At 45.3% G+C, this 26,452-nt stretch overlaps 1 protein-coding gene across 2 annotated transcripts; it reads right to left on the reverse strand.

Annotated features, from left to right (window-relative positions):
* Positions 1 to 978: 978 nt before the first annotated feature.
* LOC121619285 (inactive phospholipase C-like protein 2) lies at positions 979 to 24,586 on the reverse strand. 2 transcript variants are annotated; one of them, XM_041954870.1, is made up of 12 exons: positions 24,147 to 24,586; positions 15,287 to 15,388; positions 14,941 to 15,090; positions 14,621 to 14,781; positions 13,502 to 13,970; positions 12,149 to 13,372; positions 11,593 to 11,842; positions 11,215 to 11,501; positions 10,206 to 10,409; positions 8,319 to 8,394; positions 2,395 to 2,504; positions 979 to 2,224 (listed from the first exon to the last, which is right to left on the reverse strand). In XM_041954870.1, the coding sequence occupies exons 1-12, from the start codon at positions 24,390 to 24,392 to the stop codon at positions 2,054 to 2,056; spliced, it is 3,450 nt and encodes a 1,149-aa protein (XP_041810804.1). In that variant the 5' UTR covers positions 24,393 to 24,586; the 3' UTR covers positions 979 to 2,053. The 2 variants fall into 2 exon arrangements, with proteins under 2 accessions (XP_041810804.1, XP_041810805.1); XM_041954871.1 differs by lacking the exon at positions 24,147 to 24,586 and adding an exon at positions 17,828 to 17,846.
* Between the last annotated feature and the right edge of the window lie 1,866 nt (positions 24,587 to 26,452).

Below are 26,452 nucleotides of genomic sequence, written 5' to 3' on the forward strand. Positions count from 1 at the left end.
TAAACTTTGATGTGCGGTTGTGTAAATATCAGGGCTACAACTCTGCGGCGTTACGTAACGCCTGACCGTGGCATAATCACAGATACTCAAATTTCACTCACAGCATTGGAGAAGATCTTTCAAGCAGGCCCATTTAGTAGCTGTTTTGGAGCTTTCTGCTGTATCACATGATCTTCATCAGCAGTTGACATTTGCACAGCAGTTATAGAATTACATTTTTTTTTGTGTTAAAATGAACAAAGGGTCCTTTGAATGCCCAGAAACAGAGTGTACTGTACCGCCGTGCTGGCTGCTCTGTGACGCTGTACTCGGGCACAGCAGTGCTTCAAGCTCAATGCTAATGTTTATCATGCGAACATGCTCGCAGTGAATATGCTGACTTGCTGCAATGTTAACCACGTTCAACATCTTAGTTTAGCATGTTCGCATGCAAGCTTTAGCTAATTGGCACTGAACCCAAAGGCTTGAAGCTGTTGTGAGTGTCATCAGTTTTGGAGGTATTTAGTCATAAGCCAAGATATTGGACAAATTTAAATTTTTACATTTATTGACAATCCATCCAGTAGTTGTTGAGATCTACAAGTCTGGTCTGTCTCATCTTTAGTGGGGCTGAGAGTGGAAATTTGAATATCTACAATTACAATTTCATAACAACTACACAATCTCCATGTGCTGATGAAGATCATGTGATGAGATCAAGCGCAAAATGGACCTTGTGGTGAGATTGTTGCCTCAAAGTTTAACTTATTAGTAATAAGATACATTCTGTGACCTAAAACCTGACCTTTAAACCGGTGTGAACGTTGACGATAAATGGAAGCTGCTTAGAGGCTTTGATCCACTGCACATGGCAGGAGCCTACCACAGGGCTGTTTGCCTGTTCTGCACCATGCAGAACGTGCTGCATGCATCACCATGAATAAATGCACATCAAAGTGAAGCTCTTGCAGCGAAGAAGTAACACAGACACGAAGATCAGTCATTTAAAAACTAGTTTATTTCCACACCGACGGTGAAGGAAGGTAATCATGAACTGAACAGGTGGAGCCTCATCTACTGCACCGATCACATGTATCTGGAATGTTTTCATTCAGGGTCAATAACTTATGTAAAATATTCTTTACAGTAAAAGGATAGATTTACATATTAAAATACTGTACAGTGTTTTGCACACAAACAAGCACTTTCAACATAACAGTATTTGTTCCCTAGAAGCAGACATTTACATGTACGGAGTTGATCGTTATGGCGGGTAACAGCGATTCAATTAGCACAAGGGCCTCAGGAAAATACAAAAATATAGGATACTGTATGTGAGACAGTGATGCTTAGAGGGTGGAGATTCCGTGGCAAGACGAAGGACCTCAAGGTGATTGGATGAAGAGCAGCGACCCAGGATCTACAGATGCTTCATGGACAAACGCTGGAGAGAAACAAACCGGTCGCATTGGTCCAAGAGACACACTGTCAAAAGACCCCAAACATCCAGATTCCTGCTCATCTCCCATTTAATAAACAGGAAAAGTGTGTTTCGATTAAATATGCCTTAACCCAGTCTTTATTTGGATCCTTACATGCTATTGCTAGACATTTCACAAGCTTTGTGAAGCACGGGCTGCGAACACATAGAGGTGGCAGTTTTTCAGCAGTTTCAAAAGGGCTTTGAAGATGTTTCGGCTGAGCTCCGAGTCACCCCAGAGTGCGCCGGGAAAAAAAACGACGTTTTCCTCCCTCTCCAGGACACTTTGCACATGAGAAGAGGTTAATAGACACTTGTTATATTTACAGTTGACATTACAGTACAGCCTGAACCTTGAAATCTAGCTACGTTCATCTACCCAGTGTCATTTATCTTCTTCTTCTTCTTCTTCTTTTGCAGCTCTCTGTGGTTACGGGCGGGAGGTGGGTGGAGGGGGGCTGAGTTTTGAAGACTTCTACATTCATCGGCTTGCATTCTCCTCTCTTAAAACACACTGCACTTGCTATAGGTTCGTCACAGCAGCTACGGCGGCAGTTCGGTGGCGTCCTCTCTCATTTGTTGCTCGTTTGCTCGCTACGCCGAGGTCCCTCTGGCACTCTCGTCCTGACCTCGTCGCGTTTGGGAGCGGACTCTTCTCACTCCCACGCTGTCCTTGATGAGGTTTCCCGTCAAAGCAGCGTCGTGGACCTGCTTCATGTTCTCCTGGACCTCGGCTTTGGCGTGCTTCAGCAGGTCGGCCTGACCCTGAGAGGGGAAATGGAGGAAATCAGGAGAAATGAGGACAGAGGGGAGAAGTGAAAGAGAGCAAAAAAAGATGAGTAACTCGCTAGAGGTCAGAACATGCTCTAATGGTCTGCCCCTCAGGCTGTTTGGGTTTTTGTGGGTGTGTGAGTGTGTGTGGGCGCAAGGCTGACCTTAAGGATGGTGATGTTCCAGCTGAAACTCTCCAGCGCCCGACTGACCTTGCGACCTTTCAACCCCTCCTTCGCCGCCAGACTCTGCAGCTTCTCATGAAACTCCATGGCTAGACCCGAAAACACACACACACACACACATATATTTATATATAACCACAGCAGATCAGAGGTGCCTTGTGCTTTATTATAAAAGAATTCAAAGATCAGCCTGTAATGAAATGTACCTGCACGCTGGGGAAACTGGCCAATTGGTCAGTTTCTCTAAACAGTCAGTTTGCAGATAAGAAAATCATGTTGTTTCCTGTGTAGATGTAGAAAGAGTTTTTATCCGTGACAGCAGTGTCACTATAGTGTCAGTGAATGTCTCACCAACGAGCTGATGGATTGGCATGAAATTTGGTGCAAACAGTCATGATTCTCAGAGGATAAATCATACTAACATGGATGACTTTTCCTCTAGTTCCACCAGTACCACAGCCATTGAGAGTATGTTAGCACGCTTACATTAGAATTTGGCTAAAAACACCACTGTGCCTTCGTACAGCCTCACTGAGGCAGACCTCATACAGTTTAGCTTTAAAGGTGAAAGGGGGTCATTTTTCTAAAATAAAGCGACTGTCGTCACTTAAACACAGTGGATGTTAAAGAGTTTGCATTAGAGGAGCTGTGGTTGACCAGGGCTGATTTTGCTCTCTTTGCACTCATCGGTTAAAGCTTAGGACACACTGGTCTTGTCTCTGTCAGGTACTGAGGCCCACACACCACACGATTTTGCACACTATCACCGCCGCACATTACATAACACTGAACAGTCCTAATGGACTCAGAAAGTGTGTCACTCAAACGTGCATTCCTGCCAGACTTTTAACAAGCCCCTTTTTTGTACACTTTGAAATGAGGAAAAACTAGAACTACCGCCTTGCTGCCAAGCTGCAGCGTACATCCATGTGTGTCCACACACACATAATGTATGAAGTGAAGAAGGAATTTAAGTAAGTGTATTTTTTGACCTAAATTGAAGTTATCACTATATTGACGTGCCTGATTCCAGTGAATAATGTCCAGTGAGAAACATGCTTCAAAGATGTAGCTGCAAAGAAGCTACAGATTGTAAAACGAGGATGCTTCACACACATTTTCAACCCGACAGCACAGAAGATCTTTACAATCGGCACAGTTTCAAGGTGGACGCCCAAGATTAGTGTCACCAATTCAGTATCTGTCACAACAAAAGATCACTGTTACTGAGTTATGGTGCTGAATAGTGGCCAGAAAAGTGTTTCTGCAGAATGATCAATGAATTTCTGATGTCACAGTGAAGCTGACCTTTGATCTTTCGAATATAAAATGTCATCACGTCATAATGTTATCCTGTGAGACACTTTTGTCAAATTTTGTCATAATTAACGAACAAATCTCAGTGATGGTCGAAATGTGTTTTGTGTTGTAACAATGACCTTTGACCTTTGATTCAAATCACTTCATCCTTGAATCCAAGTGGGCGTTTGTTCCAGATGTAAGTCCCTCCATGTTTCTGAGAGAACGGGATGGACAGATGGGCAGACGGGTGCAGCTGTCACAGAAGCATGAAAAACTATTCAAAAAAAGATCCATCTCCATTAAGCCATGGCTGCAAAAAGCAGGCTGTTTGTCCAACAAAGTCTCCTGCTGGACTCCAGCTGGTCTCTGCTGTTACAGGACACACACTGAGGACAGGAAGCTTCGGGGAAAGTTCACCTTTTGCCGTCACTTCTGCTTTCCCATGCTGTCCCTGAATTACATGTCACCGTATTCAACCAATGATTCCTCAAACCAACTGGTGAAATCTGCAGGCTTTACTCCGCCACCACCAGCATCTAGACTCTGGGGATCCTGTCCTATCTGCATACGGATCTAAATGGCGATCCTTTACATCATGTGGTCTACCTGCCACAGTCTTTCTTAAGTTACACTCTTCTAGTTAATCTCTCCTTATTGAATGTCAGACTGGAGCCACACTAGAGGTCACTTAGGGAGGAAGTCCAAACCTGTGTAGTCTTCTAACTTTTCCATGTAAGCCAAACTCTAAGCTTTAGACTTTCACAGAGAGAAGAAGAAACACAGAATGAGTGATGAAAAATGCAAAGGAATGATGTAAAGTGGACAAACCATCTGAGAGATAGATGAAGAAGAATACAAAGGGAGAGAGACAGAGCATCATAGAAGTCAGGCCGCCGGCTAGTTAGAGTATGTGCAATGAGTTGTGTTGTGTGTCTGGCTCGCACTGACCGCCCCGGGCCACTGTCCCACTGTTACCATGGAAACCCGGAAGTGGGTTAACACGAGGCACACATCACTGTGAGCCATCAACGAGAGCCCAGACGTTAAACATGCCAGGCTGTGGACCACACACACACACACACACGCACACACACTATGAGAAGAGAGTAAACAGATTGGATGCGAGTATAATTGACCAATTCCTCATGCATAATCCCTCTCTGTCGCTAAATGTCTGCAAGCATGGACACACACCTGCACACACATACGTTGTCACTGCTTCACATCCACACACACCTACAGAAGTTGCCTGAATAATAACCTTTACCGCCCGGTTGCTAGGCAACTCGAAGCCTACGTGCCAATGTACTGTGTGTGTGTGTGTGTGTGTGTCAATTTCCCTGTGAAACCAAGCGAAGCCAATGGAGGGAACATTTTTTCCAAGCCAATGCTGGGACAGCGTGCATGCACAGACAAACACAACACAGAAACAGGGTCCCGACTCACAGGCCAAAATAACCTTCAGGGCCAGCCACACAGGATGTGGCAGGAAGTGTGTCATCTTCACTTCCTGTCCTCTAGGTGAACTGTGAGCAGTCGCGATGGGAAAAGGAAAACCTACAGATCGGACTCCCAGCCAGATGGCGTTAAGACACAAGCAGGCCGATATGCTAATGAGCATCTCATGAGGTATAAAATCTATACATCCAGGTGTGAGTCCCACCACTATACAGGTCAGGGCCCTAGAGGAAAGCCGCTGCTCAACTGAGGTTCTTAAAGGAACAGTTCAGCCGAATTACAAAAAAAAAATCATACAGATCCTTCAGCTGGGTGACAAATTGAAAGAAAAAACAACATAAAGTGTCCTCATAAGGTGTTGGGCCCCTCAGAAACCCCCAAAACGGCGTCAGTGCTCCTTGATTGTCTTCCAAAAGACATTCCCTTATTTGGTGTATTGGTGGTGGTGCTGTCTTACACGTTGCTCCGACATGTCCCACAGGCTGAGATCTGGTGGGTGTGAAGGTCGAAGCATATGATTCATGTAATTTTCTTACTCATCAAACCATTCAGTAACTCCTGGTGTTTCTCCTCTGCTTTGGAGTTGTACGTTTGAGAGAATCTCGAAACGGTGTAACGGTCTTCAACAGCTAACTTTTTATGTATATCACCGTTCAGCGTTCAACTACTATATTCAATTTCTGCCAATAGACACCTCTTTCCAGAAATTACTCCTCACTATGAACAGTTCTGCATTGGAACTACTTCCCACCAAAGAAGTAGTCCCACTGTGTGTTGTGTGGATCATCCAGAGTAATGAGGACATTTCTGGAAAGACACATGACGGAAAACATTTTCAAAAGTGATTAAACCCCTGGAAGTCGTCGTTTTTTGCCGACCTCTGGTGGTTTAACTTGACACCCTGCTGTGGTGACGTTGCTCCACCCTGGATGTGTCACATCACTGTTGGGTGTGGTTACTCTTCTGATCACACCTATCAGCGATTCAGAGGTGAAACACTGGCCAAATACAACCAGAACTATCTGCGTGGTTATACAGCTTTTATTTATTTGGATGAACCAGCCCTTCAACACACCCTGATACTAAAGTGGATTCTCTCTCTCTTCTCTCTTGGTGTTCTTGTCTTCCTCTCAGCATTGCCTCTAGCGATCCATCTCTCCCATTCATCTTCCCATGGTTTTCTCCACTTCATCTCTCTGCTCTGATGTAACTTCCAGACATCCATCTCTGCCACCAGCCGTCCCACGGCTCCCTCTGAGTGACCTGTTTATGCCTTTTTCGCCGCCCGCCCCCTCCACCAAGACTGAGAGGTGGACCCCCGCCTTGGGATCACCTGATCGCCATCTTTCCTCTGTACACACAGGAAGAGCTTTGTTCATGAGATAAGGCCTTCAGGCTCTGCAGCAGCTCTTTATCAGATGAACCCTCAACCCCCTTATCTCACTTTCAAATCTCACTCTATTTACTAATAATACCGCACGGGATCACACACAAAATAAAAGATCTATGATGGAGCACAATATTGGTTTGGACAGGATCTTGGCGGCGGTTGGCCTCCGCTGCTGCAGAACGGATGAATGTGTCACAGATTACTTGATCAGCGAGTGGAGCTGTGGCCTCCAGAAAAGCTAAAATAAAGTTCAGCGGAGGGTGGGATGAGTTGTCTGGGAGCAGAGTGGAGCAGTCTGCAAATCTGTAAACAACATTCATCTCCGTCAAACAGTCTCCCTTTCTCCACAGCGGCCCCGACCGAGCCATCATCTTCCTCCTGAAATATCAATTAGCTTCAGGTTTATATTCATTTTGTCTTCGTGTCCTCTTTCCTACGCACACATCTCTCAAGGGTGGTGCTGAAAAGCTGACAGTTTCGCCCGCATTTCAACACGCAAACGTCGTCCCTAGAGTCGTTTTTTTGAAAACATATGATGTTTGTAACAGCAGCGTTTTTTAAATCCAGCACCTAGAACATCATGCAGATAACGCGAATGTGTTCCTTTTGCTCCAAGTCACTGGCTAACACTTCAAAATGTCAATCATAGTGTCTCCTGGGTGACAGCTGAAGACTGGATTGGGGTTAGGAGGGGATGTGAGTAAAGTGTGTGTGCTGGTTGTTTATTGCTATCATGACGACAGACTGGCTGACTAATATCTGATGACCCAAGGGGACCGGCCGGAGTAAACAAACCTCCGCCCAAGATCACAGAAATGATATGAGCAGGTCGGATATACTGCCCTTCGCTTAAGAGACTGAAGGGCGATGATGGGAGCTGCGCCAACTTAAACCTGCTCCATCCAAAACATACAGATGAACTGTGCCAGTTAAAAGACTCATCTAACCTCGTGCAACACTGCCAGGCATTAGATAGATGTCTGAAGGAGATGGGACAGGAGCAAAGAGGAGGAGAGGAAAGGAGAGGAAGGGAAGTAAAAAGGAAAGGAAGGAAAGAGGATACAATGAGGGGAGAGAAACAGAAAGGAGAGAAAGTGAGAGGAAAGGGAAGGAAAATAAGGAAAAGAGGAGAGGGGAGAACATATAGGAAAGAAAAGGGAAGGAAATGAACAGAAATGAAATGAAAGAGGACATAAGGAAAGAAAAAAAGAGAAGGAAAGGAAAGAGGATACAAGAAGAGCAGAGAGGACCAAGAGAAAAGGAGAGAGTATATGAGGAAGGGAAGGGGAAATAGAAGGAAATGAAAATTAACAAAGGAGGAGGGGAGAGAACATAAGAGGAATGAAAAGAAAAGGAAATGAAAGATAGGAGGAGGGGGAAGGAAAGGAACAGAAAGGAAAGGAAAGAGGATACAATAAGAGAGGAAAGGACTGAGAGTAGAGGAGAGAGGATGTGAGGAAGAAAAAGGAAAGGAAAGGAAAGGAAAGGAAAGGAAAGGAAAGGAAAGGAAAGGAAAATGAGACAAGGAAATGACAAAAGCAGCCACTGCAGTGTGGATAATGGCACTTTTGAAGAGGCTGTGTGGGAGTTTTCCTGAGTGGACCAGGAACATGAGCATAGCCTGTTTTTTATTCATTACACACACATCAAAACACACACTCAACAGAGCAGCATCTCATATACACACTAAGACAAGCAAACCAACTGTCTCTCTGAAACACACACAGACACACAGACACACACGCCTACACACCCATTGTCTGTATATGCAGGATCCTGTCCGAGATTCCGTCGGAGAGCTCGATCACGGCTCTGCTCGCCTGGACCATCTGCAAACAGGGAAACATCTATCAGTGTGAAACACATGCACGCAGTGGAGGTGCACCATAGACCTTTAACTCATCTCGCCATCTTGATTCTCGCTTGTAAATCACACTGTTAAGCGCATATGCAGTATGTTTTATTGTTTGCTGTAAAAGAGAAGAAGAACAGATTGGTGTAAATCACACGGAAAGTGAACATTTACAGTGAAATAAAAACACAACTGTGGTGTTTTGCATATGCCGGTTGTTAAAATGATGGAAATAACCAGTTCGACTTCACACCAAGTAGGCAGTGACACATACACTGCACTCATATGCATGCATGTGAATGCACTCGTAGTGACTAATGAGACAGCTCTTACAGTAATGACCACACACACACACACACGTATGACATGAGTAGCTTCTGCTTGATTAATTCTGCACCTATTCTCAGAAACCCTGCTGGGACGTGACCCCTCTGTGGGAGGAAAAAAATGCTGCTCAACAAACAAGGGATTAACTACAGTACACTACTTTGACTAGATCCAATTCAACGAGACACACACGCACACACTCATCCCCATTTCCTGTCTCTTTTGCTCAGGATTGAGGTGTGGAATCCATTTAGCAGAACGACATTCAAATCTATGCTAATGGTATTCAACTCTGATCTGCTTGGCTGGAAACAGAAGGAGCTAAACATACATATGTACACAGGGGCACACACACACACACATGCACAATCTGTCTCATACACTAACAAAAAGCCAGTCAGCGGTCAATGCAGCTACTACATGCACAGCAGAGACAACTGTAGTTAAATTAAAGTGTCCTGATTTATACACCGAAATCGCCGTCATAACTTAATAACGCCAGAAACAGATCCATTTCCAGTGTCTCCCTCCCTCGCTGCAATGCACATACGCTCACACACATCACATATGCTCACTGGACAGCATCTCTAAATTGGCAATTCATACTGCCTGTCCGTCATCCTACCCGAGAGACTCCCAGGGACAATCTAATATGAAACATGAAGAAGTGCACTTTGAGCAAATATCAATTTCAAAAGTATTGCAGCAGCCCGACAGATTGTAAAAAAAAGGGGGTGTAATGTCTTTTACCAGTGCAACGCCTAAACATAGCAAGACAGGCTACCACTCCAAAGGGTGGCGGACCACAGTTGTAGAGAAACCACTTGTGGTGGCCAACCGCAGTCCAATCAGACCCGCTGGGAAAAACACGACGAAGAACTGAGAAAAGAGGCTGGGGACCAAATGTCTCCAGTTGATGTTGAAAGTGAGGAAGCCTGTCATTGCATCTTTGCTGTTATGACACCAGCCAAGCGGCTGCAACCCGCTGAAACAAGCGGATTCATGCCGGCGTATTGACGAGTCGCTGACTAACAGACTGGCTCTGCCCCCTTTTTTACTCTCCCTCTTTCTCTTTGTATTTAGAACCACCGGGGAGTTTTTCTGGACGGCTGGATTTATTTTTAGACATCATGACATGAATTAAGTCCGTTAAATAACTTTCTCCCTGGTCGGTGAACGTCCGCAGTTTATTTGGGTGGAAAAACACTGGATTCAGGCCAAGGTGAGGATGTCACTGATGTGTTTACGAGCCTCGCCGCAGCCACAACAAATGGGAATACTGTCTGCTACATAACAATAAGAGCTCGCTCGGTGTCTGAGAACATATTGGCTAAAGAGGAAGCTTTTGTCTGGTGGGGGATATGTGATCTTTGCTGCTTTTGTTTGGTCTTTCCTTCCTTTTAATGCAACCCCACATGCTTGTGGAACACCACTAGCAAGTTAACTGTCTTCCTTCCTCACCATTTCATAGGTGGAGACGACCCGGCGGAGGACGTCGGGCAGGGGCCCCTGGGGCTCCAGGGTGGGGTAGTGGTCCCGGAGGTCAAACAGCAGTAAAGGCGCCCCATCTGATCCTGACGCCCTGGAGCCCAGAGCTAGCACGCACTGCATGAGGTTCGCAACCACTGACACCCCGCACAGCTCCCTGAACACTGCTACTGAGTTCTGTTGGGAAAAAAGCACACAGAAAGTCTCTCACCATCTTTGCTTTCTTATTTCCTGACCCTGATGGAAAAACAGTGAGGAGAATGATGTCAAAATCAAATCAATATGAAATCTGTCAAATCTGTCTCCCACACACACACACACACACACACACACACACACACACACACACACAGACACATGGATACACGCACACACACAGGTAATCAAAAGCCACTCCTGCAGGAGAGTTGTTTGTCTTTTCCTTTGACGACTGATTTGCTCTCCTGCAGTCGCGCTGTTGTAATAGATCAGGTTGAAACAGGCTGAAACGGAGGAAATCAAGAGACGTGGATGCCGACAGCCTCCCCACACTGACTGAGCATATAATTACTGCTCTGTCGCCTCGGGGTGACACGAGCACCCACGGCCCAAATAGCCACCCTGCTCATTAAGGTTAGAGCAGCTTTTAACAATCGCAGAAAATTTGAGCCAGATTTTTTGTTTCCCTCCTTTTGTTTCTGGAAACACAGTCATCACTGTTAAATTTGACAATGATAACAAGAAATGAGGTGGCCCTTTTGCTGCCTTGCGTATAATGACCATGAATAAGGCGGCTGATCGACTGATTGTTTTACAGTAATGAGTATATATCGTTCAAACTGTGCTGCAGAAACTGTGCCTTTGTCTGGAGCTGAATAGCTGTAAAAACAGGATTCAGTGAATTGTTAACACAGTGTTAATTATCAAACATAGTCCCAGTTAAAATACCGTGTCATTGGTCCTTGGCGAAGTGCTGAGAAGCTAAAGCTAAACCCCTCCTCACCTGCATGTTTTCCCTCAGGTCAGTGGCTTCTCTGAGCAGAGGAGCAGCCATCTTGAAAACATCGTCCACAGCCCGGACCCCCAAGTCCCTCAGAGCTGTGTAGTCCCTCCCTTTGCGGGCCTTCCGAACAGACAGTCCCCTTTTGTGAGGCTTTCCCCCTCCTCTCCGATTGGTGAGGGCCACGTGGACAAACAGCTTGGCATGGGGAAGTTCCTCCCCTGTCAGAGACTGGAGGGGCACGTGTCGGTAGCCTGGCTGAAGACACTCCAGAGGGATGGTATACTGACCTGAGGTAGCAGGGAGATCACATGTCATTAATCATCATGAAATCACTGCGTCTTTACAGTACCCCTTCTGACCTCAGACCCTGACACCAACCTATGAACTCGTCCCCTATGAAGTCGTCATCTAGCACCACAAAGCGAACCATGGCGAGCTCCGGGAGGTTGATCTGGAACTCGAAGCTCTCGTCGAAGATGGGGTTGTCCCCATTCTGGGTCACCGTCCTGGTGCGACGCTCGGTGCAGTCAGCTGGGATCCCGTGGATCTCCACGTACACGTAGGGGTCCACCACGTCTCCCTTGGCCCCCGAACCCCTCGGCTTAGGCAGGTTCTGTCCACTTATGACCTGGGAGAAGGATCAACATAAAGACTATTCACTCGCTGTTTGTTTTCAGAACAGAATCGTGTTTTAGAGAATGATTCCGTTTTGGTCGTTAAATTGATCGGTTATGGTGACATTGTGCTGCTGAGATCTAGGAACTGGGTGGCAACTCTACGGCTGTCATTTCCCAGATGTTATTATTAAAAGGGGATGATGGCCAAAACTACAAATTAATACCCAAGTTCTAATATTTTTAAGTTTCTGAGGATATTAAGCTTGTGTCCATTGCAGGGGACACACTCTTGTGGTCTGTGCAGTATTCCATCCTACCTTCACATGGAGCAGCTGTGGAGACACACCGGGCACTGTGTCTCTGGTGTCGGCACTGAAATAAGACACCTCCTGCCGCATGATGGCTGGCCGCAGGACATAACCACAGTTCCCATTCTGCCGGAACCAGGCCGTGTTCAGGTCCATCATCAGTCCTGCTGTCTGAAAATTCATAGACACAATCTGGCAGCCGCATTTCCACAGGTCCTGAGGGTTCATGTTGCTTGAGTCAATACGCATGGGGCTGGGGTACACCCGCGATAGGAAATGCTTGTTGTGGTTAACGAAGTCGCCAGGGCTCTCGCTAGCAAGACGCAGAGCCAGAGATTCGTGAAAGGAACACAGTTCCCACGATTTTTGGCTTTCGGATGATGTTTGGAAGTCAGTGAAGCGGATTGAGTGACACAGAGTTACTAGGTCGGAGAGCTCCTTCAAGAGTTGGAAATGTTTGGGAGGAAGATGAAGAGGATTAGACTGAGTGACAGCTGTGAAAGAGACACTTTTCTGCACCATGTCCTTCTCATTGCCTCCAGGCGCTGCCCCTCCGCTGTTGGCTGCTTTCATCCTTTGACACATCTCTGCTCCTTCATCCTCTTCGCTTACCTCCCCGTCCTCGCCATCAGAGCCCGGCCCCAACTTTTTACCCTTCAGTAGAATTCGATGCCTCAGAGCGTGGGGCGATGGTAGGTATGACTCCCCTTCGTCTGGGGGATTTGTGTATAACCTCTCGCCCAGTATCCTCATGAGATGTTGCCACATCACTTTCTGCTGTCGATGTGAACAGTGGTTCTCAATGCATACAATTAGCGGATACTCCGATGCCACAAATGCAAACCTTCCTATTGCTTCTAACACACATCGCAAGGCCAGTGGTGGGGAGAGTGTGTGTCCAGTGCACACAACTGGCTCCTCTTCAGGGCCGTCCCAAACATCCACCTCCACGCATCGACAACCCATCTTGAGGGCGCGGATGTAGCCGGAGATGTCGGATGGTCCTCGAAACTGGTCCTCGATGAGGTAGGTGTTGTGGGAGGAGCTGATGTAGTAGTGAGACAAAGGCTGGGACATGTCCTGGCACACTGAGTCGTGCTCCTTGTCGAAGAGGTGGCACTCTGTTGAAGTGAGGTAGCTGGTGAAGCCATCCAGCGACAGGTATCCCTGCTGCCTGCCCTCCTCCGATGGCTCGTGGGACTGGATGAGCTTCAGGCTGGTCTCCTCACTCACCTGGAGGACACAGTGAGACAAGACTTGAGAGATGAAGGAGAAATTGGACAGGGGTGTGATGACATACAACAAGATGGCTTGCATTGCTTTTGTGAATGTACGGCGACCTGACTCATTTGTGTTACTCACCTGAGCCATGCCCTGCTCAGCCTCGAGGAACCTCATCAGGTCTTTGGTGTCCAGAAACTCCTTGTTGCTCGAGAACTGCACCAACAGAAAGTAGATCTCCGGACGCGTGCAAAAGTCATGGAAGACCTCAATGAACTCCTGCTTGGTGACTCGCTCATTTCTTCCTATTAGTTTTTTGTTTTCGCTGTGATCTTTAACTCCAGATCCATTGTCTAGACTGAGGCCACACATCCTCTCCCTCACTCTTTGAAGCTCTTTAAACCTGTGCTCCACCTTGCCGCTGCTAACCCCAGGGTTCACACTCTGTATCAGCTTAATGGCAGACTGCAAGCGGATCCCATCGTCGACGTCTCCCTGTCTGTCCGAATCAGCAGCAGAGGAGAACAACTGCTCCAGCCAGACAACGCGAAGGCTGTCCTGACTGCTGGCGAGCATGTCGAGGGCATGTTTGCCATACTGCATCAGATACCTGCAGGAGGACGAGAGAGAAATTGACAGGGCGGATGCAATATGACAGCAGATTTTCCCTACAGTACTGCACCACAAACATTTTCATCTCAAGTACAATGCTGACACTCACATAAAACACAATAACTGCAGCAGTAGGAACAGTTTAAAGTTAAATCACATCTACTGTCACAGCCCTTCACCACAAGCACGTCTCAAAGGACTACACAAACAAATCAGCCCACCCAGATCTCATTATTCCCCTCAATACAATCAATGCAGGAGAACAAGCTAAGCCTGAGAGATATTCTGTTGTACTGACATCAAAGGCCTACCTAAATTAGACAGATTAGCCTGTCCCATGTGTTCAAACCTAAGTTCAACGGCAAATTAAATCTTTGTCCTCATTTGTTCATCTTCATGTCAGTCAGTGAAGGTTTTATATCCACAAAACACACAGAACGCTGGGACATGTGCACCAGCATCAGTGCTTTTAAAAATCAGGAGTTAGGCAGGCATATTTGCGAGTTGTGATTTTGGGCTGTATAAATAAAATGGACTTGACTACATTAACATCAACTTTAGCATTGTTTGAAAAAAACAGCAGCTCATTCATTTGAATGGGCCAGTCCAAGGACACAGCAGGGGTCCCTCTTCCTTGTTGCGTCATACCTTAGGCCAGTCACCCAAATGTTAGCCACTTCAGCAGAGTTGGCCACCAGGTCCAAGCTGTCATACATCTCCCCATAGATGATGGAGAATGCACAGTCCTCTGAAATCTGCTCATAAACCCCGCTGGTGCGGAAGGTTTCTGTGTTACGACCTGTCCGTACCTAGAATGTGAGACCACAAGAGATGCAACCTACATCAGTTGCCATAAAGGCAAATCAACTGTTGTCTTCCATATGGCTCAGGGCTGTAAATACTTCCATTGCCTCAGTCTAAAAGAATCAACAAGGTCAATTCAGAAAGCTTTTTCCCTGACCACTGACCTCTCGCATGGAGGCGAGACAGATCCGGGCTTTGTCTGACTCCTTCTTTGATGGCTCCCAGCACAGAGCCTGGAGGCCCGTGTCCAGCAGGTAGTAACGCTGGTAAACACGTGAGTTGGTTCGGATTTTCTTCAGCTCACTCCCCTCAACCTGGAAGCAAGATGTGAACAACCTGCTTTTAATGCAGAGCTCGCGTCACCTCTGAGCAAACTCCGTCAAACATCTGACAGACTCAACAGTCTGTGCTCTAACAAACCCTTCATGCATGCATTGCCAATTAAATATTTCATGTTAAGCTATGTAAAACTTATATTTTATGTAAAGGGTCACATCGTAGCGGACCCACCATGGAGTGGATACAGTCTGCAGCACTGCTGATCTTCTTCTCTGACAGGCTGCTGCTGAAAGACACCGTCTTCTTCCTCTCCCGACCGGCACGTGACCCATCCTGTGTAATAAGAGGAAAAACGAGTTGAAAGAGAGCGACAGGCACACAATGCCTCTGCTGAGGAGCATTCTTTGCTCGGGCATGACAAACATTTTTTCCCATCCAGAATGGATCTCAAAGGATTAAAGGCCATATCAGCTTATATAACCATACATAAACACAGATTACTTGGTCTACCACATAAAGCCTCCTCCTCCCAATCTGTTATTGTTTTTCCTGATACTAAAAGCCTTTGCTCGCCCTTGCCCTTCACCATTACACCATTAATCATACCTGACTAGACAGAGGCAGCAGGCTGCAGCATTCTAATGCCGCCCCTCCACAACGACACCGGCAGAGCCAATCAGTTTATCTGGGCTCACCATCAAAGCTCATCCATTTGATTTATTGACTGATCAGATGTCACCCCCCCAGAGAACCATACGCTAACAGATAAAAGCATATATGTGGGTGGAGTTATTCAATTACAGATATATTAGAGCTCAGATAAAATCAAATCAAAGACTTCATTGAAGCTAATTTAAGGCAGGATAAGCAGGATAACATAATTGTAGTTGATTAAATCCTGAGTTGAGTGATTGAAGACGGAAACGCACACATACTCAACGTTCTACAGTCGTACTTACATACTGCATATATCACAAGGAGGAAAGCAAAATCTTACACTAAAAAAAACAACAGCAAAATTGAATAAAAAGAAATAATGCACAGCATGTAATTTCTGCCACGAGGGATCTCTGCATCTAAACAGTGAAAAAAGAGTTTGATAATGATGATTACATATCATGTAAAATCTACATGCAATTCTATTGTGCACTCTAGTAAGATTCCAATGTTCTTAGAAAATGTAAGTGCACCGGGGCTGCAACTAACAATTGTCTTAATATAGATTAATCCGCCTTTTATTTTTCTGGATTAATTGTTCGATGTAGAAAATGGCCACCACAGTACACATTGTCCACAGGGACGTCTTAAAATAACTAACAAAACTCAAAGATATTCAGTTTACCCTAATGTAAGACCAGAAGAAGCAGAAAGTCGTCACGCACTGCAGCAAACATAAAGCAGCAACCAACAAACACTCGGCCTGTTTGCTTGAAAATGACTTAAAGGATGAATCGATTATCAAAAGTTGCCATTTTCTTCTCTCCTGAGAAGTAAATTAACCATTCCAGGTCTAAAGTCAGGAAAGTTTAAATGTTATACTAGTATGATTTCACAGCATATGGTCAGATTCTTTTCAAGATGCTGTTTTGAAGTAGTCGATAAAATAAAGAAAATTGCTTATTTTTGTCAGCGGAAGATCAAATCCAGCACCCTGTTGCTGTGTGGCTAACAGATACACAAAGCAGGAAATGCTGATCAGCAGGGTGATCAGCATTTCATATTCGAGTTTGTGTGAACCTCAAGAGCACTTGGATCTTTTATGAGAGACGAGAGGAGGGAACCCTTCATTGAAAGAAATCTGGGGGATATGAAAGGCAAAAAGAGATAAGAGAAAGAAAGGGGGGGGGCTGAGCTGTGTTTCATCTAAAGAATATGAATGAACACGTGAAAGAGGGGAAGCATGATTCACAGAGGATGAAAAGGTTTTCCTCAGAGAGACCAGAGGACGCCTAACCGTCACAAATCCTCATAGAATTGCCTCATTAGGATGGAGAAGTGTTTCTAATGGCGACAAGTTTTTATGAGCTGCTGTGGTGATAGAGGGAGGGAGGCGGCACTCTAAAAATACCCCCAGTGCACGATAGAGTGGAGAGAAAGGGGGTGCGGGCAGAGAGATAGGACGACCCCCGTTCCTGAAAACTGCAGGAAGAGAAAGCAAATAGGAAGAGCTCTGAGAATTCCAGCTACAAACAACAGATATTATGCAGTGTGTGATCCATTAACAAAATAAAACCTCTAATTCAGATCATTGATTTTGTGTTCTCATTACAAAAACTACGCCCCCTTTGGGGCGCTTCCTCTAAATTTAACCTCTACCTCAAACAGGAAGACACAGCTCCAATCAGGCAGCCAATCAGGCTTTCTCTTAAAAAAAAATTGAAAAACAGCATTGCACTGGAAATGTTTCCAGAAAGCTCATGGGAAATTTCCCCATGACGCAGAATGAGGTGCAGAGCCAAGACTTATTGACTTCACTCACAACACCTTTACACAGAGGCACACAGTAGCACCCTATCAGTCACACTCTCTCCTTTCTTGCAGCGCGCTGGCAGGCACCACAGATTAATCTATATCTCTCCTAGTGTGTGACACTGGTAATGGTCCCACTGTGGCTGTGTCACTGTTACCCAGTTAGGGAACTCCACATAAATAACACGGCCTCCGCAGACAGTCTAACAAACACGTCATTCCTGATTAATAGACAAGCAATGGACAGAAATCATACTGAAGCAATGGATGCCTTCCTTTAAAATATAATAAACCTCATATGACCTGACACTGGGTGTTTGATGCAGGGGGAACACCAGGATCCTCCAAGTGGCCTGTTCAACACACGGGATTCAATTATCTCATGTGCGGAGGCTGTCCTGCACGTTCACCTCTGTTAGCCTACAACATAAATAACTGACAGAGAGGAAGACAGAGTTCAAACACAGCCAAACAACGCTGACGTCACTGCAGACTCTGAATAAATGATCGTGACAAGATAAAACCAGAGGGCACAAATTAACTGGAGGCTAGATAAACACCTGAATAAGACACAAAAGGTAAATCTATTGACTTATCTAAAGAAGGCACACACACACACAAACACACACACACACTGTCTAACCAGATTAGAGTGTGTGCGCACACACACACACACACACTCGCAGCAGAACGAGTTCAGCCTCCATCCCCTGATAAAATTCCACTTCACTTAATCTCTGTTAGAATGTACGGTACATCTCCGTCACAAAGGCCCTGCTTTGTGTTTTCCCACAGAGAGCGAGACGAGTCTCCAAAACCGCCGCTGCGCTTCAAAACAGGAAGCCGCCTGTCAGCCCGTCACCGAGAGCTTCCTGTGGCTCCACCGAGTGAAGTGACAGCACAGAAGAGAAAGCAAAAACGACAGAAAGAGAGTATCTCGAGACAGCGGCACAGTGAAACTCACGCTCATTCTTAATACTGTATTTGTTGACTTTACATTTGACACTTTTGTGAGTTCAAGACCATGAAACCCATTCAAATCCTTTTTTATTTTCGACACAGAAAGGGTATGCAAGTGGGTCAGAGGATGCTGATCAGAGCTGCAAGAGTGAAGCAAAACAGTAAATTTGCCGGCTGTTAAAACTCAAACGACGAGCTTAAAGAAACACTTCTTCTTACAGCTGAGGGGAGTCAGGTGATAATTCTCCGTGGGTTAGTCAGTCGGAGCAAGCTCTTTCACATTACACAGTCATGTGAAAATACTTATCATAGCAGCTTAAATTAAGGTTAAAATAAATTAAGAAAAAGGTCAAAACATCAATGGAAAATAAGGCTTATTAAATGACATTTCCTCTTATCTGAAGGGAATATATGAAATATTACTGTGAATAAATAAGGAAAATGACACATTGTTATGAGATACTGATGTTCCTGATAGGACTTCTGGAATGACTGAACTGTATGCACAGATGGACAGACATGGGGAAGGATGAAGGGCGAGAGAAACGAGGAAGACAGAACAGATTAGGGAGAGGAGAAGAGGGACACAGAAGATGGAGGGGAGACATCACAGGAAGTTGGAACTTGAGAAGGGAATATAAATGAACAAAACAGAAAAAAAGACGAGATAGAGGAAGGATGAGAGATAAATAAAGACGATCTTTATGCCTCTGTACTTGGTATTTGCCTACAGGCACCAGCAAGGCCTTGTGCCTTCATTTGCCAGCTTACATGAGTGCACGCTATGATGTATGAGAGCGTATGTTTATATGGCCGCAACAAGCCCCTAACAGTAATTACAACATCTCAGAGTCAGCATGAATGAAGATGTAGGTCATTAGTGGGCGTCGTCTTTGAGCCACTAATTAAGACAGATAGAAAACCAGAGAGATGGTTGCTAGGTGTGACAAAATGAAGAATAGAGGAGTGGAAATTGGAGGGGGGGCTGAACCGTCTTTCCTGTGGCCTTGTGATGATGGATGATTAATGGCGCAGTTTATTCCAGTGCCTCTCACCCTGGAGCAAAGCACCATCAGCAGCGGGGTTAGGAGGTGATTTACTGGGAATCGTGAGATGACATACGGACACACACGCAGTATTTGTGTGTGCATAGTTCTTATCATCACATCATACCGGGGCTACGGAAAATACCTGATTCTGATTGGCTGACAGGTGTCCATTAAAAGCCCATAGGAGACCACAGTTCCAGTCGACACTTTATCCACCGTTATGAATCATAGCACAAGGTGTGGGCTAATACACTGCAGGTAACCATAGCAACAATACTAATGCTTCATAACATGTACCAGTGAAACTAACCTAACTATTAATCAGGCTGCATACAAAATTAAATAATGGATGCCAACTTACACACAGCCTCTCTTTTCTTCTTTGGCAGGGTGTCCACACAATGAGTATAATGGGCAGCGTTCTGCCTGATACGATTAGTGGATTAATAGGTTGATCCATTCACCAGTTATTCATTTCAAACTATTATAAATAAAATGAAAAAACAAGTCTAAATGTCTACAGTCACGCAAGCAGCTCTGCCAGGCCGCTTCTGCATAGCAGTGCTTTGAGCTAAATGCTAGCATCAGCATGCTACCATACCAATTACAGTGTAAACATGCTGACATTTAGCGGGAGTCATGTTTACTATGTTCACCATCTTGGTTTAGCATGTTAGCATGCAGGCATTCACTAATAAGCACTAAACACAAAAGCAGCTGAGGTTGATTAGCTTTGCAGGTGTTTGGTCTTAAATCAGTCCGGAACCACTAATGCCTGAATAGTTAATAATTAATCTAAAACATTCCTGTCATATGATCAACCTACTTCTTATTTGCTGCCCTATGCAGCACATCTTCGTGCATTATCACTTACAAGTCACAAAGCGTGCAATAATCAGACAGTCTGAGTGTTTGTGTGTGTTGGGTGGCGGTTGTGCATGGGTGCGACTGCTTTAGAAGACAGGACATCAGGGTTATATGTGGCACAGGAAGCACTGTGTGGTCAAGTCATTCCGTCAGCCGCTCAGTGTATGGGAATAATGTTCAACAGAAAATGTGGTGAGAATTCACAGTAAATCAACTGCTCCGGTCTGACTATAAATCCCCGCCCTCGTGGCAAGTAGAGCGGCAGATGCTCTTTTACGCTTCAAACCTTTGAAGTTCCATGTGCAGTCAGGCACACACACGCACACACACAATCAACCACACACACCACACAAAATGAAACAAGTAAAAGGTTGACTTGAAAAGGTCACCTTGTCAGAGAGCTAACCACGATCTCAGCTGACAAACGTCAGCGATGTGTTTACTGAAGACAGGAGGACCACGAAAACCAAGAACAGGTGGTTGCAGCCTTGAGTCGGACACCGGCTTAGCGATTCATGCGGCGAGCTTCGCTGAAGCTCACTAACAGGCACAAAGTCAGACATCCATGCACAAACACACACACACACACACACACATAGTAAGCCTATATCTGTGCACGGCTCCACACATGAATGGCTGGGTGTGCAGTGTGGATGCAGAGTGTGGGGCGACTCATTCACTAGTAGCTCAGAGCAGTATGTCTCTGATTGTGGCTCCATCACAATCAGTGAGAAGGTTGATGCACTCCCTGTGCTGCCATGCTTAGGCAAGCTAAAATAAATATGTTGATCTGAACAGCAGGAGAGGCTCAGGGCTGCTCTGACTCAAACATCTACCCTCCCCAGCTGCCTGCTAGCGCCTCTGGCTAACGCTGCTCCCTCCGTCTGAAAAACACACACAAAGACGTCCGAAAAATAAACTGAAATATGCTAAATTGCTTTTTTTCACGGAGTTGGATGAGAAGACAGATACCACTCTCATATCTGTTGATTAGATATGATGCTGGAGTTAGGAGGAGGTTAGCTTAGCTTAGCATAAGGACGCTTCTGTTTTTTGTGCAAATCAAACAAACAAGATATAACTTGTTGATTAGTGAGGTTTACAGGTGTTTGCAGGCAGATTTTGTTATCTTTGGATAGAGCAAGGCTACCTGTTTCCCCCTGCTTTCAGTCTTTATGCTAAGCTAAGCTAACCGTCTCCTGGCTCCAGCACCATATCTAATAGACAGATATGAGAGTGGTATCTGTCTTCTCATTTAACTTTCAGCAAGAAAGCAAATAAGCATATTTCCCAAAATGCCAAACTATTCCTTCAAGGTTTAAGATAATGTGAAGTCTGAGGCGATTCTTGGTTTATCCATTCAAACACCCGCTGGATTATTAAAAAATGCATTGTTCCTCCTAAATGACAAGCTGAGATTCCAGAGATATCTGGTTTTCACAAAACAGCAAAGCACACGCATACACACTCTCACACACACTCACAAACATGCCAACCATGTCTTAAAGTGTATGCGGGCATGAGTAATGTGAGAACTGGAAAGCAGATATTCGCTGTGCCAGGCTGTGTTTTACTAGAAGACAGGTCTGTGCAAGTGTGCGTGTATGTGTGTGTGACTGAACGTGTGTGTGTGTGTGTGAGTGTTTGAAACTAAGAGAGAGAAAAAGAGAGGACCTGATGGTTATCTACATCAAGATGAACTTGAAACAGACGCAAACTGAGTGGGCACCTGATTCTGCATCTCCTTCACGCACACGCAGAGACAGAGCAAATGGCAGGACAGCAGACAGCATGAAGTACATACTGATGAAATACAATTAAAGGTACTCTCATTACCTCAGCCGAAGAGACGAGGAGCACACACACACACACACACACACACACACACACACACACACACACTGGACATAAATCCCCTGACTCCTGTTAAAACCGGACTGGAATGTCATGTTTCCTGTTTATCTGCCTACATACCACCCAGTCTCCCTTTGTGTGGAATCCTGACTTTGGCTGTGAGAGCAGTTCAGCCGACAGCAGTGCACGCCACTGTGCTGACAGGTGGATTCATAGCTCCTCGGTTCCAAGACTGAGCTCCATCTATCTAAAGCCTCAGGGGTTTTTGATTCAAAACACAGGCACGTTTATGATGAAGGTGCAAACGCATGTGAACGGCTGTGACGGCAGGCGTTCCATTGATCAATGAACATTCCCGGCATTAAACATGCCTGCTGAACATACAAACACACGGATTGCACATGCAGGCAAAACCCAGGGTGGATGTGACGATCCGGAGCTATGTAATGCCAGACATCAAACATGGTGGGGGGTATCGGGCGGCACGCAGAGCCAGGAGGTATTTAACGCCATTTCTGCCCCAGCGTGAGACGCCAGAACCTCGCTGAGGCAAACAGAGTGTTTTTAAATCCCCGATGTTAGCCTGGCTGCACTTTCGAAACTGACAGAAGAAAGACAAGAGCAGGCCTGTGTGTGGGCAAGGAGGTGAGAAACATTTGTGTGTGTGTGTGTGTGTGTTCCAGTGCAAGAAGGAGGGACGTGTCTTCACCAACTGCTCATGACTTAATAGCAATATTGCAACATGAACTGTGTGAGGAAATTGGCCAACAGGCCCGCTTCCTGTCTCGCTGAGTGGGAACCAATCAGACGCAGATGAAGCCATGTTCAAATAATCATGTCTTTGCAGATAGAGCAGAGGCAACTAGAGAGCAATATGAGACCCCCCACGTGGCCGGAGGCCGAAACCATAAAAGGATAAAGTCAGGGGATGAGTTATTGATTCAAAGTCATTGATGTGACAATAAATTCTATTCCGTTTGAGTCAAAAATCAACACAAACTGTCAAGTCGTTATCTGTGTCGAGGGCTTAAAACAAAGAAACTCAAGATTTGCTTGAATGTGTGCTAAGATCAGCGTAAGCAGTGGGGTTAATTGGACACGGGTACTCAAGTGTGAGCCACAGAGGGTGGAGTGAATGCAATTTCTCATTCTAATCAAAGACTACAGCAGGTGGTTTCACTTGTTAGTTCCTCCCCCTCCTCTCCATGGCTGATGGAGTGCTAATAAGTGACATTGCCTGCTGTGGCTGGAACACCACCTATGCCCTTCACATATCCATGCTGCTCAAGCTCTGAAACTGAGTGGCTTTGATGCTGCTTTAGAGTGGTCAGTACTGGTGGGGTCTAAATGTTTGACAGGCAGCATTTAAATGCATCCTACATATGACACGGGCCTGATGCACATTCTTGGAGCACAAAATACTCCTTCTGCTCATCCGAGTGATTTCCTCGACAGCACCGGCACGTGAGTGAGATGAGGTGACAGATTATTCTGCTGTCTGACACAGGTGGACTGGAAGCTGTCAGGGAGCACAGTTTCATTTCAGGTTGCAGGTTGGTTGTATCCAGCAGTTCTGGGGGAGAGGTGTGCGTGTGTGTTTGTGTGTGTGTGTGTGTGTAAGTCACCCTGTCTACATGGATGACTCAGTCGTGATATTAGAGTGACTTTATAGTATTTCTTTATGCTCCATAGCATCCTCATAACACTCCTGCAGCGGCTTGTAGTGTTCTATGTGATTCAAGTAACGTGAAACGACAACATCCTACTTTGTCGTCTTGTGTGGGATCATTACAGCAACAGTTTGCATGCATTTGTTTTATTGTGAAGTCTTATATATTTTAAGGCAAAGCGAGCTGTTCTCTCTTATTTCCTTCATGGACACGACGGCCTACCTTGATCAGGCTGCTGCGTCGAGGGATCGGCTTGGAGGCTGAATCTGAACCCGTGCTCTCCCACGTCGGGGACTCGCAGCTGGATTCCTTTTGGACCCTCTTCACGGTGTCCGACACGCTGCAGTTTCCGTTTGACACCGGCTCTCCTCGGTGCGCCTCCGCGCTCACCCCGGCTCCTCCTGAGGCAGCTTTCCGGCCGGCGGCCGGAGGACCGACGGCGCTCTTGTTCTCTCCAAATTCAGCCATGGTGACACTTTTCAGGATCCCTCAGTTGTCTTGAAGGCAGCGTGGCTCCGATCGCGACGCCGCTGCACACGGATACGGACGTGCCATCGTCTGAAGTGAACGAGCGGCGACCGTGCGTCAGGAGCAGGGAAACTTCTCTCTCTCTCGCTCTCTCTCTCTCCCTTTCACTCTCTCTCGCAGCGTCTTCCTCTCTCTCTCTCTGTCTCTCTCTCTCTCACACACACACACTGAGCGGGGGTGACAGGAGGGGAAAGCTGAGCGACGGCAGCGGCCGACACACCTTCCAGCACTCCGCCGCCAATACTCATCACATGTCAGCGGCAGCCGGGTGTGCGCTTGCGTTCAGGAAACGTAGATGCTAATAGGAGCTTGTAGCCGCCTGGATGTGAACCGTCTCCACACTGTGGCACACCATCGGGATGCTTTTTACATCTGGACTGGTTGTTGCCCCCCTCTCCCTCCAGGCTTCACAAACAGTCTGTGGATCATCGTCTGTCACCGGTCTGTTAAATGGGTCATTTTTGCTTTCCCATTCCTCCAGCAACGAAACGCGTTTAGATTTGCTGCTATTTTCAATCAGTGGTTAATCAATCACTTACTAATAGTTAAAAGATCAGTCATAATCCAGAAGAACAACTTTTGCGTTGCCAGGTTGTGAAATCCATCTTTGACAGATTTGATTAGTTCTAGAAGTTTTTACCACCTACAGCTGCAGACTTTAGATGAAGTCCCTCCATTAAGGACTTATTAACATTCATAACAGGAGACTTGATTAGTAAAACTCTTAATAATGGCTTATTAACATTTATAGCTGTAGACCTTATATTAAAAGCCTTCATCACTTGTTAACAGTTATTACTGCAAATTTAGCACTGAAAACCTTTATTATTTTATAACTCAGTAATTAAAAGCCTTTATCAATAACTTAAACACATTCATAATTGCAGATCTGATGATCAAAACCCTTTAATGATCTTTGATCGTTTAATAATGAAAATAGTTTTATAATGACTTATTAACATTCAGAACTGCAGACTTGACATTCACACTTTATTATTTACTTATTTACATTGATTACTGCAGACTTCATAATTAAAGCCTTTATTAATTATCTATTAAACTTTACAAACTTTGCAGGCCCAATGATAACATCTATTTAAGACTTGATTGATGATTTTTTTTTAAATTGTAATTAATGACAACTTTCTAACGTTGGCATTAGTTACAACTTGTCAAGGGTTCCTTATTTAAAAGTGTTGCCTCTTTAGTTGAAACATATGCAGACTGAATGTATTTGTGTATGTAGCTAATCTAATAACAATACTTATTATGCAGATAACAATGCTTATAATGCAGATATTGACCTATGCTGTCAACAATAGTGTTTTGACAGTGTCAATGATATGTAGAAATCATGATTGTTCTTAAAGATAATAAGGTACTGTCATGGGATCCTTGCAGTTTATACTTGGGCTCAAATTGATTTTCCTCTCTGGTGTGCACTTCTGAGATCGTCCCCTAAACACAGAGCAGAACGCACCATCAACCGTCTGTCTAAAATTGAATTGAAATCAAGGTCATGGATTTTGCTGAAGGATTCAGGGACACATTTTTGTGATTCACTGCTCAGGGATGGATGCCAAGATGCCGTCCTCAAGGGTAAACGCCAAATAAAATGAATGAGTACACTCCCCCCCTAAAATACAATTACTGGACCCGGTACACACAGAGAAAGGTGCATCCAGGTCCTATAGGTGGACTTGTGTCCATGATGCAGTGTCTGTGTGACTCTGCAAAACAAACAACATGCTCTAAATAGCTGAAATGATTTTGCTTGTTGCCAGACGGTCAGTGCAACGCTCTCTCATGCAAAACCAATGTGCTGCGGGATTTATGTGATGAAGGTCTCCTCTGTTTTCAGTGCAGTTCCCCCATAATAGAACACAGTATCATATAGAGTTAATAATTAAGGGGAACCTTATCTGAAAAGACAGGTGGTTCTTTCATCTCATTATCAGCTCAACATTAACATAATGTGATGACTGCAATAAAAGCAGTGC

The sequence above is a fragment of the Chelmon rostratus genome, chromosome 16, assembly GCF_017976325.1.
Source record: "Chelmon rostratus isolate fCheRos1 chromosome 16, fCheRos1.pri, whole genome shotgun sequence".
In the NCBI taxonomy this organism is placed as follows: Eukaryota; Metazoa; Chordata; class Actinopteri; order Chaetodontiformes; family Chaetodontidae; genus Chelmon; species Chelmon rostratus.